Source organism: Clavelina lepadiformis, chromosome 7 (assembly GCF_947623445.1).
Source record: "Clavelina lepadiformis chromosome 7, kaClaLepa1.1, whole genome shotgun sequence".
NCBI lineage: Eukaryota > Metazoa > Chordata > Ascidiacea > Aplousobranchia > Clavelinidae > Clavelina > Clavelina lepadiformis.
In genome coordinates this window covers 8,873,513-8,890,123 of record NC_135246.1, presented here as the reverse complement: position 1 = coordinate 8,890,123, position 16,611 = coordinate 8,873,513, and the positions used below count along the sequence as shown (strand labels likewise).

The 16,611-nt window shown below is 34.2% G+C and overlaps 1 protein-coding gene and 1 long non-coding RNA gene across 2 annotated transcripts; one reads left to right on the top strand and one right to left on the bottom strand.

The window, feature by feature from the left end:
* Positions 1-2,347: 2,347 nt before the first annotated feature.
* LOC143465127 (uncharacterized) lies at positions 2,348-2,816 on the bottom strand. Its single transcript, XR_013118583.1, has 2 exons — positions 2,664-2,816; positions 2,348-2,574 (listed from the first exon to the last, which is right to left on the bottom strand). It is a non-coding gene; the product is annotated as an uncharacterized LOC143465127 (long non-coding RNA).
* Positions 2,817-5,764: 2,948 nt separating this feature from the next.
* LOC143465869 (spermine synthase-like) lies at positions 5,765-11,313 on the top strand. Its single transcript, XM_076964384.1, has 10 exons — positions 5,765-5,879; positions 7,040-7,163; positions 7,241-7,328; positions 8,082-8,155; positions 8,310-8,485; positions 8,938-9,064; positions 9,221-9,338; positions 9,406-9,597; positions 10,067-10,182; positions 10,412-11,313. Exons 1-10 carry the CDS (start codon positions 5,816-5,818, stop codon positions 10,452-10,454), a joined length of 1,122 nt encoding a protein of 373 aa, XP_076820499.1. The 5' UTR covers positions 5,765-5,815; the 3' UTR covers positions 10,455-11,313.
* Positions 11,314-16,611: the final 5,298 nt, after the last annotated feature.

Genomic DNA, 16,611 nt, shown 5'->3' with positions numbered 1-16,611 from the left:
ATAAATGATTTGAAAAAATATAAATTGCTTTCTTAAGAAATACACGCATTATTTGTTTGTTTTTTTTGGGGTAATAATGCAATTTCCAAATTTCCACCGGGGCAGAGTTTTTTGCTATTTTTAACGTTGGCTGGTTTTGGGGAAACTCTGCTTTTCCTTTTTCCCAAATTGCTTGCTCTGCAGCACATTGCGCTGTTGCAGCGAATGTTTAGAAGCGTAGAGAGTAGAAGGACCGTTGCTCACACAGTGTAACAGTAAGGTGTTAGTTGCGGGTGGATCTAGGAAGTTCTAACCAAAATGTTCCTGGCCTGGTAGTGAATAGGAGACTACCGATCTCGTCAAGCACTAATCTCAGCGTGATACTAATCTCGGCAACGGACACGGTTACTTTTTGATATTTTCTTTTTCTCCTTTTTTCTCTATTTTATCCTCTAGGCCAAAAGTTTATTTTCTGTAATCTGATAATTCTATTTTTTAACGTGTTTGTTTTAAAAGCATCCAAACAATTTAAACCTAAGGCAAAACAGTTTTTGTTCAAAGAAATATACATCCGTTTTAGACAAGTATCACTTAATCCCATGGTTGTAAAAAAACGGGTTTTATTAGCAAAAATTTTGATTTTCTTCAGGTTATTGCATTTTTTTAACATAGTGAAAACAACATGATGCTAGCAAAGAAATGGGCGTAGACCTAATTGAAGGAAAGTTTTAAAATGAGAAAGCAAACAAGTAAATCTGAAAGAAATCTTATAGTTTATAAATGCGCTGCACACTATTTCACTTTTCTTAAAAATGAGGTGTCACCAAAAACAGTATTACACTTGCCATAGGCTAGAAGTGCGGATGTAGGTCTACTTGCTGGCTGGATTGCAAGCCGTTTACAACAAAATTTGCGTGTACCAGCCAACAAAAAGTGACAAGTGTGGGTTCACAAAATTACCCAGATGCACTTTAAGTTCACACCTAATTGTGCAATTGCACAGAAATTAACTGATTCAATCTCTTATGACCTAAATTTTGAGTGCGCAGAAGTTCTGTTCCAGTCCAAGTGCAGAAACAGTCAGTTATAGTTACCAGTAAGCAATCACCCATAGTAAAAATCATGCACTATGCTTGGCTACTGCACTGCCAAGATTTTTGAAGACTGTACTTGCTGAACCCAAACATCAACTTCGGGAATGTGCAATATCTTTCAAAAAAACTGGTTTAAAAAAGCAACAGATTGAAAATTGGTTTATAAAGAAACGTGCAAAAACCGAAACGGGACATAGAAGACAACTCGCTTCCACGAACTCAAGAAGTACTTCATCAATTGCTCCATGCGAGACCAGATCATGGCGCAGGACATTAGTTTTTGCTTTTCTATTTTTGTTTTTCTAGGCTAGCGTTCATTGCAGACTGAAAAATACACTTAGTGTACCACATTGCAGGCCGACTTTAATCTGCTGCCCACTCCCTTGAGATCTCATCGAAAACTGCCATACTTTCCAGCCTGGCATACAAAGGGGTCATCATAAAAAGATATAAACCATGTCTAACTGTCTTTTATTTCGCTGCATATCATGCTCATTCCATATATTACAGAAGCAAGTTTTTTGCATTACTTGAAGAGGCTGTTTTAAAATGTTTTTTGTTTTATTGATAGCAGTTGCTTGGCACCATTATTATCACTGTCAACTGAAGATACAGGCTTCTTCCCAAAGTCTATGCTATTCCCAGAAATCTGCTAATCTGTAAAACCTACATAGGCTTGAGCAAATAAGTTGAAAAATTGCCCCCATTAAACTTTTGCAATGTTATATCAAAAAATTGTTGTATACCAGCTAGTTTAGCATCCATTAACCTTTGTCCTACTGCATGGGTACAATTGTAACCTTTCCAATTTTAAATTAAGGCAGTCTTTTTTCTAGAAACCTGAGGGACCTGAGATTTCCTGACATCTCTACATCTTTGTGTTAGATTATGCAGAGTAAATTTCGGCAAAAAATCTTTACACGTTACCGAGATAGAGGATCGAGTTGTTTTTACACCCTTAAGAGGCGGCATGGGTACAATTGTACCCTTACACATTTTGTATCGAAATGACGCCGGAATACATAACACAAAGACAATTTTTCGAATGTTGAGTGAAACAGATTACAGAAATGATTTATTTGGTACAGAAATATGAAAGAAAACTTAATCGAGGTGGTTTTAGTCCGTTTCACAAGTAATGCACTTTGTTTTTTGTTACTGAGTGTTCGTCGCAAACAGGCTGAACGCAAACCACGCAGCTTTTCCTGGTCTTTCGTCGTTTTCGTTTCTGGTGTCTGCCACATAGCAATTTCCAACAATCGGTGAAGCTCCATTACTTCCATGGGGTTCTTTGGAGTTAGTTGCTGGAGTTAGTTCGCCTTCTGGCGGTGTCGCAGTGTGCCGTTCTAAAACCATTTCCACTGCAGCTCGAAGGAAACGGTTTCTCATCACCATCCGGTTGGCAGAGCGAGCTTCCCCTGAAGGCATACATAGCTGTTTCGCAAGATCTTTCAGAAACTCTCTCCGTTGGTCCTTTTTCTAGAACTCTTGGTTGTGCTCCCTGTAGATGATAAACGACGCTAAGCCAGTGAAGTCGATCATAAAAACGCCAATGGCCAACGCAATGTCCGTCGTTTACACTTCACTCACCCAGCATTTTGTCCATCGTGTCCAACCCACCTTTGGTTTTGACATAAGACTTGATTATCTAGGGTTTGCTTGATTGCGTCGCTTCGACTTCTCCAGTCATGTGCATGGATGATAGAAGAGCACAACCGATTTTTTTTTCTTTGGCACATATGAACAGACTCTTGCATCTTGATGGTGGACGAAATTGGTCGAGCAAACTGCCCTTTTCTTGGCAGGCTGCATGTTGCTAGGCAAAAACCTTTTGTTTTTTCTGACTGTTCCAACTAAAGTCATGTCCCATGTGATCATTACATAGCTAGCTGTGCCTGTAAAGAAAGTATCGGTGGTGACATTTCTTCCAGAGCCTTTATACAAACAAGCCAGGTTCGGAACTGCTCGCTCACCAATATTTACTTGTCTGGGACCATCTACTGGTTTACCAGTATAAATCTGACCATGTAGCGGGTGGGAGTTTGATGCATCATGAGCCCAGAAATCCTTGATGCCATATTTAGCCGGTTTTGATGGTATATAATTATATACTGTGTAAATTTAGTATGTCCTCGATATGGAAACAATTGTTCATCTATGGTGATGCATTCATGTGGTTTGTAGGCCCTCTCCAAATTTTTATTCAGCATGAGCCAAATATCTCGTATTGGTGCAGCTTTATCTTTTTACACATGCTCTGCACAGGTATTTTCGTTGTCAAATCTAATAAATCTGAGCATCATCTTGAAGCGATCTCGAAACATAGCTGCACGTGCAAGAGGCAAAGCATCTACTTTCCACATATCTTCCAGATTATCTTTGTTATTTCTGCGTACACCAGCAACAATAAGGATGGCAATAAATGCTAAAGAATCTATGCTAAATTTCGAATCGGTGAAATGCCATGCAATATCAGCGGAAATTTATGGGAATTGAGGACAGGGGCATAATGAGTTGTTTTTCTGAGTATAATCGAGGTCACAAAGATAACATATCATATAACGTTGTTCAATGTCTACGTGGCCTAACAACACGTGTGATACTTCTGTAGAGCACAGTATTTAAACATTCGGACCATTAAATACGGCACACCGTACAAAAAGTATAACTAATTTGGGAATTTCAATATAAAATGTATGTGGGTACAATTGTACCCATACCGCCTTTTAGCGGTGTAAAATTATGCAGTAGGACAAAGGTTAAACAACATTTGGGTTTAGCAAAGCAAGTTGCGCAACATGTTGGGAACAGAAAAGGCAAAAAAACTGATGAAGTGTCATTTACTTTTAATAGCAAATCCTGAAGAAAGTTGGAAAAACATGAAAAAAATCTAGACTTTTTGTAATAAACTATGAGTTTAGTTTATTCATGTGACTTCACATTACTGGAAATAAAACTTTTTAAGTTTTGATATATTGACATCTCAGAACCCTAATGCAGAGCACTTTGACCGGGGAGCACCGCGACAGTCAAAGGGGTGCTTGAGTACGAAGGGATGCACAAAGGTTCACCGCTGATTTTTTATTGTGTTGTTTACAGCCGGAACACAAATAATAATGCTTCGTAGACACCGGAATACAAACAAATAGTTAAAAAATATCTTGGGAAGCAAGAGTTAATAAGATTAATAAATGACACCGGTCTATAGGGTCTACCTATCTCTACCATAACATAAATTTTTCCTTATCCCAATTAAAGTATTTATAACACTGCAAGACATTCATCTATCCAACTGTGTAATCGCCTTTATTAACTACAGTAATAAATAAAGAAATCGAACATTTTCAAGCCTAACTCCTCCAAAAACACAAAGGAGATTACACGATTTCTATCACCAGGGTGCATGAAATCAAAGCATCACTATTGAAAGGTGCACGAGAGGAAAAAAGGTTGAAGAGCGCTACCCTAATATTCCTGACCTCTGAAAACAATTCAAATTTTGAACTACTTTTTTTCTCCAAAAGCAGAGTTTTCCTTAGAATTCAAGGGTAATTACTAATTCATAAAAAAATCTTTGTATGTTGGTTTTTTTTTTCATGGAGAATTAATTTTAATTAATTAATCAATTGCATTTAGAAACCTAGTCTATTTAAACCCAGTTTTGTTCTTGTTAAACGCCCCTCATCTGTGCCTGCATACACATTTCAGAGTATGGCCAAACCACATACTTGTTTACAATTTTTATGGTGGACTTATGCAGACTTTCTTGTAAAAAATCACCCACCCACTTAAAGAAATTTTCTAGGCTCTAAAATCAGCCACTGCAACGCATTATAATGTTAAATGTTGTCAGAATTTTATATAGGATATGCCTTGCCCACAGTGAAACATTTTAAAAGAAAAAGTTAGGTAGTATCGTTAAAATCTTTGCTAAAATAAAATAACAAGTTATTGCAATTCTCTGGAAATGAAAACATGTCTTAAACCAGTTGATCAGTGCTGACTTAGAGTTTTGTATAACAACCCTAGTACATTGGTTTGGTTTCTTTTTCGTATAGTAATGGTGAAATAAACACCAGCTTAACCGTGGTTGTTAATTTAGGGCTAGTACAACTTGACAGCAACAGTATACAATATTTTTACTTGATAATATATGTATTAAAAATTATCTTAGTACTACACAAGCAGTACATTTTAACTTTCAGATAGTATGAAGTTTTGGTGTGACAATACAAAGTTTATTTCTACAGTTTTCACAAAAAAATAACCTAGTGCCCAGGTTGACACCTAGCTTATGAAAATTTAAGTTAAATGCTTTTTGAGATTGGTTTTTAGGATTAAAAAATATACAATAATTAGGTTCAGATATTTTGAGATTAGCATTTTATGGATTCATTACTTCATAACAGTAGAATGTAATATACATGATTTCTACGGTATCTTTAGGAATCGTCATGTTTACCTGTCATTCTGTAGCAGCAAAGTATTTTAGAAGCAGCTAGGAATCTTCATCTAGTATGAAACTATGGCTGTGTAATAGTCAACAATCATGTCAAAGTGTGATCGCACTAGTGACGTAAACATTTTCGACACTTTGGCATACATATTGTTTTCTTTACTTAGCTTTGATGTGGATAGTTTGCTATCTGCTGTGCTATTATTGGTTTACCTAATATTTTCTATATCTGCATAGGATGTTTTTAAGTTTTCTTCCTGCTAAAACTTGAATATCAAATAGAACAATGAAATCTTGGCTTCTAGAGTTTCGATATAACAATGTGATATTGCATGACCAAAACAGTGTCGGTAAGAGACTTACATATATCTATCCTTTTCAGACTACATTCCTTGTACCAGTACGCTGGTTAGCTGTTTAAAGATTTAAATAAAAATAATTAAAAATAGTGATTTTGCACAATTTTTAACATGTATCTTACAGAAGACAATGAATGCAGTCTGTTATTTTTATGATTTGGAGAATTTTTCTTTATTAAAGTTTGTTTTTTCATTAATTGTAAGCATAGACCTTACAGAATAAAGTGAAGCTATTAATTTAATGATGAACTATAGTTCTTTATACTCCTTTTGACAAATTGTTTCACTTGAAAAATTCATATAATAAAACTGTTAAAAAGCACAAACTGATGATTTAGACAGCTTACGCAACGTGGTTCCCATGGAAATTTTGATGGCATAATTTCTATCTATAGCAATTGGACATTTTTGATACTGTTGTAATGTGGGCTGGTTTGATTAACTGGAAACGTCAGTGGCGAATATCTCAGTAATTAGACAACAACTATATTAAAGGGATTATATTTTTCAGTAGAAAAAACATTTTCAAGTTGAGCTGTAAATCTTTTCATAGCAGTTACCATATAAAGAACTTAATTTGAATTAAAATGTCTGATAACCCTTTTCCCATTTTGTGAATAAGAAAAAGCCAAAGCCAGTTCATGCATGTGTTCTGGTGTGTTAACTCAAATCGCATAAATTGAATTAACACATGCAGAAGCGTTTGAGATATTTAAGCCAATATTTGAAATTCATACATGAGCTTAGTTTTAACTTGACAGAGTCTCTAAATGATCTACAATGTAAAGATTATCATACTCTTGTTCACTTGTCTCATTGTGAGTGTGCAACTTATTTGTGCACTTACCTTTTTTCAAACATTAACTTTTTGGAGAATTTTTCATGTTTGGGAATTTTATCAGTTTATTTTATCTGAGGCTCTCATTGATGATACAGTGTTGTTGCTGAACTTTAACATGGTTCCCAAACTGGCCAAAAATTAATAATGTACCATTGTGCCAAACTGAATAACAACATTTACTCGCACTTGATGCTCTTCAACTAGCTTTGTGTATCTTAAAAGGTTTAACAATAGTTTGAAGTATTATTTATTTATGGCAAACATGAAAAAATGTCTGAGTCAATTTGTTTGCATTTTTTATCATTTCCAGGTGTTTTTGTGGAAAAGATAGGGCAGGAAATCCAGTCTGGGATTGGCAACTGCTCTCTGTTGTTTGGTGACAGATGTGACTTGGAAAACGGTTTTACACTCTTATTCAGAAAACCATTTGAATTGTAAGATGCAAAATTAACAGACTGGCATGGTTATGGTTTAACTTAAAAATGTAAACATTTCTTAAATTGATTGCCAGCACTGCTCTTGTTCAAGGACTTTCTAATGGAATTCTAACAGTGGATATTCACTTGCTGTGTAACAATGGTTTGGATATACGGGAAGAGGTATATTATCATCTACTGTACCTGTAAAAGCTGTATTAAAATGTATGTAGTATATATATATATGCCATGTAATTTGAAAATATAGAAAAAAAATCCAATGTTATGAAAAGTTTCCATCAGAAACATTAAAACTGTTCATAATGACATCTTTGCTTTATCCACCATCCACTTTTTGTTTAAAAAAAATAGTTTTGTTTTCTTGACTTTAGCATTTTGTCCGATGCCCAAAATTGAAATGTTTTTACACTTTTTGTATAATTTGTCTCGACTTTATCTTGTTAGCATTGTCAATAGTAAGACTTTTCTCAAGGCCTCTAGTATTAATACCAATGTATTGATAGTATTAATACCAATAATAGTAGTATTAATACCTAGTATTTAAAGCGTTTTATTTATTCATTAATTGTTTGCCATATGTAGCCGGGACACATAAGTGTTCATTTTAAATTAAACTCAAGGCTAGGGTGGTTGTATTGGCCAAGAAGTTCTGTTTTTACTACAGTCAATATGGAAGAGACCTGTTTATCAGGATTGAAAACATAGATTAAGACTCAACTTCAAAAGGCAACTAGAAACAAGCGGAGCATTAAAAACAGAAATTAGTTTTTGAGGTCATGTTGTCAGAGCTGACCTTTGGCAGTCAACTTGTTGAATTCGTAGATGTAAAATATATATGGGATGTTTACTTCTTGATGTTGTTTTTTTGCAGTTCTAGAGTTTGGCTACGGTTTTAATATGAATGTTAACTTTCAGAACATACAAAAGTTGAGAGAGGCTATTCTTGACATGGAAAACATCTGTCGAAAAAATACAATGGAATTTGACAGGTAATAATGGATGAAGTAAATTGATACTTTGTATTTTTATGGTAATGTTAATTGCGACATATTATAATGATTATTATAACGCTGAGAATTAAATGCTTTAGAAGTTATTTTTCAAAATATGTCAAGAATTACTCTCAGATTCATTTGCTTACAGCCTGCCTGCTATAAAACGAGGGAGAAGTTTTTCGGCATATGATAAGTCATCATTTGGATCATTGCTGGAATATGACTTTGACAAGCTTGTTTTTGATCAAAACACACCATATCAGAATGTTCGAATTTTTCACTCAAAGCAGTATGGCAACTGCCTTGTTCTTGATAATGATATGAGTTAGTGCTTCCGTTATGAGTTTTGTAATGGAAATAAGTATCATAGCTATACTTTTCACATCTGGTAAATTGCACAGAATCTCGCAGAAACTGACAAATATATGATATAATTTCTTGAAATGAACATCTTATAGTTCCATTTAGGAAGATGGTTTGCACTCACACTCTTTCACAGAAATTTTCTTTGCATGACCACCAAACTAAGCAAAAAAATAGCCAATATATTACTGGTATTCAATTAACAAAATAATAACAACTATACAATAATAACCATATCACAGATAAAAAAGCACTGTGCTAGGTAAAAAATATTGCTAATAAGCAACACCAGCTAATCAGCCATACATATCTCAGGTTTCCTAAAAAATGTAATCCAACAGATAACAATATAGAAACCTTAAGTGTCAGTGTTTACCAACTCTTAATTTTAAGCAATTTAATATTTTTTTCAGATCTTTCCGAAAGTGACTTGCAATACACCATTGCAATAACTGGTAGCGAGAAAGAAGATTACACTAATAAGGAAGTCCTGGTTCTCGGTGGAGGTGATGGTGGTATACTCCATTATCTGAAAGACCGGTATATACATATTTTTAAGATATGTTGTCACCAGCAGGCTTATTTTATCCATTTTAAATTAGGTTATGTATTTTTCTGGAATTTTATTGTATCATTTGCAACTTGTTTTAAACTTAAAAAAGACAACATGTACATATACTGTAATCTGTCTGATAGAGGGCCTAAAATGATTACAATGATTGAAATTGATGGAGTTGTATTGGAGGCAGCAAAGGTTCATCTTAGAGGCATTTGTGGCGACTCAATGGATTTTTATAAAGGAGAAAATTATGAGGTAATATAGAATTTCACAATCAATTAATTGTTTACATACTTATGCATAAGCATTATTAAAAATTCAGATTATTGAAGATGATTGTGTGAAGTATTTACAAAAGTATGTTGAAGAAGGGAAAAAATTTGATTATGTTATTAATGACCTCACCGCCATTCCAATAAGCACTAAACCAGTTGGCTCTCATTGGGATTTTCTGAGACTGATACTTTCGCTGTCTATGCAAGTTCTGAAATCAGATGGAAAATATTTTACACAGGTTTGTTACTGCATTGTAAATGTTTAGACTAGCGGTTCCTAAGGTGTTAGACCAGTGTTTCATGTTGTGTCATGCGTTTTCTTACTTTATATCAGCAGTTACTCCAGCACTTAAGCTTAGATTTCATAAACTGAACAGATACAACTTTTTGAAAGAAAATGAACAATGTCGGTAGGGTGAATTAAATAGTGGGCATTTCCCAATTTTGAGAACATTAGAGCACCTCAATGTGTTATATACCACCACTGGGTGCCACAAACTACTTATCTTTTCTGCAATGGGCTGGGCCACAAGCCTAAAAAGGTTGAGAACCACTGGATTAGACCGTTACTTATTCCAACTTAATCTTTGTAAGATATTGTGCATGATTCACTAGGTACAACGGTCAATTTATCATTCATGTAACATCTTATAATTTTCACAAACCAGTGTTTTCACATGGTTCTTTGTGTTTTTTTTTAATTCCCAGGGTAATGGAGCAAACTGCGTAGAAGCGCTTACAATGTATGAGCAACAGTTGCTGGATTTGCCTTGTCCAGTGTCATTCACAAAGGAAGCGGTTTGCGTGCCCTCATACCTTGAAATGTATCTTTTTTTGTATGTGATGGTGTGTCAGGTAACGCTATTTAGTGACTCGAACCTAATTTCGTTAAAAATATTCATAAATTTGTTTCTTGAATGCAATCGTTCAAGGAGTTATTGTGGTGGAAGTCCTCTTACCTTACATAAAAGCGACATTAAATTAACACTATTTATTTTCAATATTGCAAAGTAATCTTTCAAAAGTGAACTCCTTAGCTAAAAACAATCTTAGGTGGATATTTTACACTCTTTGGAAAACTAAAGTGGAAAAATGAATTTTGGATTTCAATTGCATAGTCATTTTCTAAGTTCTCACATAATTACTTCATCTTCAAATGAACGAATTACTACATTGGTTTAGGTGCTTAACTCATGGAACTGAGAGAATTGATTATGATGTATTTCTCAAAAAAAAATTGTAAGCAGTATGCATTTCGTTAGTAAGTTTACGATAAACTATTGCCTAGTATTCGATTGCCACATTTTTTGGTCAATCATAAAATTTTGCTTGATTTACTGACTTTTTGTGTTTTAATTTGCTCAAATATCAATTTTGCTATGAAAAGCTCTATCATATAACAATGTGTCTTACGCTATGACATGAAACAATCCTAAAAAGGGTTACCAACGTACATAACGATCTCGTATCAAAGTTATTCAAACGTTTTTGGTAATGGAATTCTCCAAATGGTAAAGGCAATATTTTCAAATAAAGAAGTGTAAGTATAATGCCACCAGAGCAGATTTCTGTTAAACAACGATCGACTTTAGAAAAAAACAGAAAGGAAAGCTTACCGAACATTCAGAAAACAATCCTAAAAATGTGAAAATTTTCAGTAGCAATACTATTCAAGTTCAAACATGGCATTGCATTAAAGTTGGTTTATTTAGTTAAAAGTTTTAGTTCCAGAAGTGACCCAGTTAAATCAGCCAAACGTGGCGTGTACCGAAAAACGCTGAAGGCAAAAAAGAGAGATGAGGAAAAATAAATCAAAATGACGACATACTGCAACTTTTCATTTACAAATATGAAGGTATTTAGTGTAATGTTTCGCAAAGTGCTATCACACCGGTCGCTGACAACTAGGCCAATTACTTTTTAAGAAAATATTGAAATAAATTTTACTTATATTAGCCTGCTATGTTACAGGAACATAACATTTCAATACAAATCAGTTAAAATTTGTCAGTAATGGTAATATTTTGTTGTTGATTATTAATGACCAAATAAGGTCATGCTTAGGTGAAAATTTTGATAAGAAATATTGAAAAAGACAATGGAAAAGTATTAAAACCACTAATAAAGGTGACGATAAAGGAACTAGACAATAAAATTTTGGTGTCTTGTTGTTGATGTGGAAGTAGCCAAGGCAGCTTTTGCGCTTCCTTCCTACATCTTTTGATGATTGCCTCCAAGCTTGAAAATATAAAATGATCGGACGGTAGGGGAGACCGGGGCTAGTTGGAAAGCGGGGTTAGTTGAAACAAAGCTGTTTTAGTACTCCCCGAACATCTTTGTAAATCTTTACTGCCCCTTAGTGATTGACAACTATGTTAACTATTCGCCATATTAATTTTATTGGTCTCAGAGCAGAAGCATAAGAGTGGTCCACGTTTTTCTGTTTTTTACACTTTGAACTAAAATTCGAGCTTGTTGGTAAATATAGTGTAACATAGTGCTCTAGAGAGATAAGTGAAAGTTCATTAGTCTATATTGACCGTAGGTGCCATGGTACCAGAAAGGGCAGAGGCAATTAAATTACCTGGTTTAGTGGCTACATAAAAAGTAAGTTTTCTCTCCCATGTGTATACGGGGTTAGTTGGAAAAATTTGAATGGGGTTAGTTGGAATATGTAAAATCATATGAGTAAAAATTTCTTTTATTAATGCTTGATGGAATTCATATTTTTTACTTATACAGCCTCGTACAGTTAAGTTGGAACTTGTTATTTGATACAGATCGATAAATAGCTACACTTTAGAATTGAAAGTATGCGCGAGTATAAACGCAAAACTCAACGTGGATCTACGCGGATCAACGAAACGCTGTCAGCAGAAATTTGTCTTCCTTGTTGACTAGTCGGGCTAAAATCCACAATAGATTGATTGACATTCAAAGAACAGACACTTTTGAATACTGTATATAACAAATCGATGTATGTTCAACTAACCCCGTGTGGTTTTCCAACAAGCCCCGGCTTCGGGGTTAGTTGAAACACGTGACTGAGGTGTGAAAAATTAAAGTTTGTGCGTAAACCTGTAACAATGTCTGGTCAGTCTTTTGTTATAAGTTGTAGATGATCGTAGTCATTATGCCAGACCTGATAAAGGTTTCGAAGATCATTCTGAATTTTGGTGGTTTAAATTTTCCTAAAATTTTTTCCAACTAACCCCGGTCTCCCCTACCTAGGCCTAAATTGGTAGAATTTAATTGAAAAAGTTGTGGGAAAGTTTGAATTAAAAAGTAGCTCAAGTGTATAAGATTTGTGGGTTTGGTTACCATGCCAACCTACCATCCTGTTATTGTTACACTTATTCCTGCTCGTTAATTGTTCGTGATCATGTGTTTTATTGTGCTATAACCACAACGGTTAGCATCCTAACTTTCGCTCAGCACAGTTAATGGCAAAAAATGAACAATACAGTACAATTTTACGGGGTTTACAGTATGATACAATCTTTAGCTGAAAAAAGTATTTGCATGACTTAAGCTAGTTCCGATTGTCATTCATTTTTTTGTCGTATAGTATTACCCGAATTTAGACCTGTCCTCCAATGAACAGTCTGAGTAAGAGTCGTGAAGGCCTAGCCCACGGGCGCCGGTGGGTAGCCTGCAACGTATCCAAGAGATTTGGTACGTGCAAAGCCACCGTATCTTTCCATGCCTCGAATACAGTTTGGATCACTCGGGGTCGTTTTAAACAGGCTAACGAGCAATGACAAAAGCGCAGTTTGAGCTCACGTGACTTAGAGGTAAAACGAATTCATTGAGGCTGCACGGTTACGTAGGTCACATGACTTAAAGTTATGTAAAATCTTATGAGATTAACATCATTAATAAAGAGTCCCGGTATCCATTAAAACAGCTAAAATTTACAAACAATGCTGTAGAAAATGAAATTAAGTTAATTCTAAGAAAACTAAAAGGTGTGAAATCATTATTCACTTTAAGAATCGCCTTTGAAAAAAAAACAAAACAAGAAGAAGAGGATGAAGATAAATGGATATTCGAAGAAACATTTTTTAATAGTGAAGCAATTGAAATACATAATGATAATGAAATTGATGACATGTTAGAAAAAGCAACAAATCCAATAATGGAAGAAATTGGTAAATGGTTTCGTGGACGTTCAAAGTGGATAATTCATTCTGTTGATGCTCATTGTCGTAGTCGTAGCATTACTTAAAATAAACCTTTAAAGGAGTTATCTTATATTGAGTTACTAAAAGAACTTGTTAATTTCAGGAAAGGTTGATAAATACTAAGAATAATGATGACGAGTGTTTTAGATGGTAGGATGTCATTTAGCAAAATTTTTTGCTGATAACGTATTCGTGATAGAATAAGTCATTACAAGAAATATGCTAACACATGACTTATAATGGTATAACATTTTCAATTAAAATTAAAAAAAAAAACACAAAAGAATGAAAAACATCAGTTTAATGTACTTGGTTATGAAAATAAAGAGCCTTATTCTTTATTTGTTTCCAAAAAAGTAGTTCAAACAACCTTATGTTTGGATAAAAGACTTTAATAGATTTATGTTTAATCAAAGCAAGCATACAAACAAAAACAATTCTGTAGATGCTGTTTGCAATGTTTTAGCAGTGATGACATTCTTCAAGAATATATACACCAAATTGCATTGCTATTAATGGAACATTAGCCTATAAGCTATAAAAATGCCTAAAGAAGTTAGTTTTGTTATGTTCCCTAACATTAAAAACACGAGCGCTAACAGTCAAAATAAATAACTTATATGAAGTGATATCGTTTGATTAAAACAACAATGAATCTCTTAAGTGCACAACAAATGAATGGTTAAAGAAACCCGCACAAAAAAACTACATCCTAGGAACCGGAATCCTGTTTTTGTGGCCAATATTGAGACTCACAAGCGCACTAAAAGATAAACAGTACGAATCTAATTAAAATTGTAATATTTCCATTTGGAAATCATGCCTCTGCATTCCCTACAAATACGGTATTATGTGCTAAATAAATAAACATACGCGGACTATGGAGTATAGGTCTATACAGTAACGACTACGATGAACTATGTTACAATAACATATTACGATATACAATAACAGAAAAAAGCAATGTCGGTAGTCAGTTTTTCCCAAAGAACATTTTGTAAGAAATCCTTGATTCGGAATGACCACTACCAATAATGAAGAAGACCGAAATGATGATTATGTTAAATTTTATTGATCAATGAAAGCAAAAATTCCGTTCCAGCTTGTGAAGAAAAATGATTCAGACAAATGGCAAAGTGTGCGAACTTGATTATATTTGCTATATTAGATTATATAAACAATGTTAAATAGGGTAAAGAAATAAAAAATAATTTATGATTGTAGTTGTTGGAAGAGGTGGACAGTCGGTACTTTTAAAGTACCGTCGGTTCCGGTACTTGGCAAAAAATGTCCCGAAAGTTCTAGTATTTAGTGCTATTCAAAAAAGTAGTAGGTTACTTTGTCGGTACTCGGTACCGGTACTTTATGTGTAAAAGATGCTGCTTCAAATGCAATATTTGCTACTATTATGCCTCCAGTAAAAATTATTCCAGGTCAAAACATGTGAAACCTTTAACCGCTTGCGATTTTACTTGACATTCCTAGATTAAAAAAGAGCAACAGATGCTAAAATTAGTATTAACGATTAATTAACGTGCATTTTTGAAAATATAGCCTACTCGTTGAAAAATTTTAAATGATTACGTGAAAAGAATCGAGTATCGGAACCGACTGAAATTTCTTGAAAAAAATAATTCGGTACAGAGATTCGGCATTTGTTTCAAAAATACCGACTTAATTACCGGTTTCGGTACTGAAAAAGTACCGCAGTACAGAAGTTTGGTACTATAGTACCGCGGTACTGCCCACCTGTAGTTGTCAGTGACATTTTAAAGCACATGCAAATTTATGATGATTTTTTATTTCTTTTATTAGTTCAGGTAAAACATTTCAAATTTTAACAACAAAAATTTTATTGTTTGCTGCATAATACTTTGTCTGCAGTATGGTAAAAACAACTTATTTCTGCTTTTTGTGCCAATTGAGTAGGCTAAATCTTTTAGTTACTTTCAGTGAGATTGTCAAATACAGATGTCAAGTTTTTAGTGATACATCTGTGCATAAACATGTTGGTTTCCAATGATAACAAGTCATTTATTGGACAATATCAATATTTGTACCTGAGTGTTTGATATTAGAAGATAAACTCAATATCATTTTTGGAATTACCACGTACTTTTTGCATACGCTTTGTCAATGATACCAAACAGAGATACAGTAGCGCAAGCGAGATTCTGTTAAACCAACGATATAAAGAATAGAATGAATAAAAGAATAAGAATGTTCTTTATATCGTTGGTTAAACTATCATACAAATTAAGTAAGCCACCATGATTTAAGTATTGCTTAAATTTCATCATTGCATCCATGTTTGTTTTGAATTTCTGTAATACATTGGTCATATGATATTTCCATGATAAGCTTTCTCTCAGGTAAAATAAACAAAATATACCAAAAACTCCAATATAAACTGTTGTTTTATAAAATCTTTGTAAAATATTTAACATAAACGTTGATTGATCAGCACCATTTTAGGGGAATACCTCAATATTGCTGCGGCTGCAACAACAACGCATGTAACTGTATGTTGGCAGTTGGAACTTGTTAATTAAAGTTCTTCAAGCAACGTCATTAATGCGGTAATGCCAGTTGTAGCATGTAGCCTTAGCCAAGATCTAATCTCTTTAATTTTTTTATGTTCTGTTATTCCTTGTGTTTGTTTTGTTTGAAGTAATTAGGCTATTTGATCTGCTTGTTAGCCTTGACCTAGCTATAGGCTAGCCTAGCCTAGAACCAGAATTGAATCTGAAAGACTTACGCGAACAGTCAGACAATCAAAATATTTGTGTCAATATAAAATTATATCAAAATAGCTTATTTAAAAAATCTGCATACTTAACAATCTATGTACGTCGAAAATTTACATACTCCCAAAATCGGCCGACGTACAAACTGTGTTTATAGTTTTCCGTCGTATATAGCCTTGACCAGGGGCCCCGAGCAGATACCTCACTAGGCCTAGTGTGCTATAGTGTATAATAATAGGGGAAGTCTAGGCAAAGCGGGACAAAACTTTCTAATGTTTTTGTGCTTGCTATGCAAAATTACATGAAGGGTTACTCTGACATA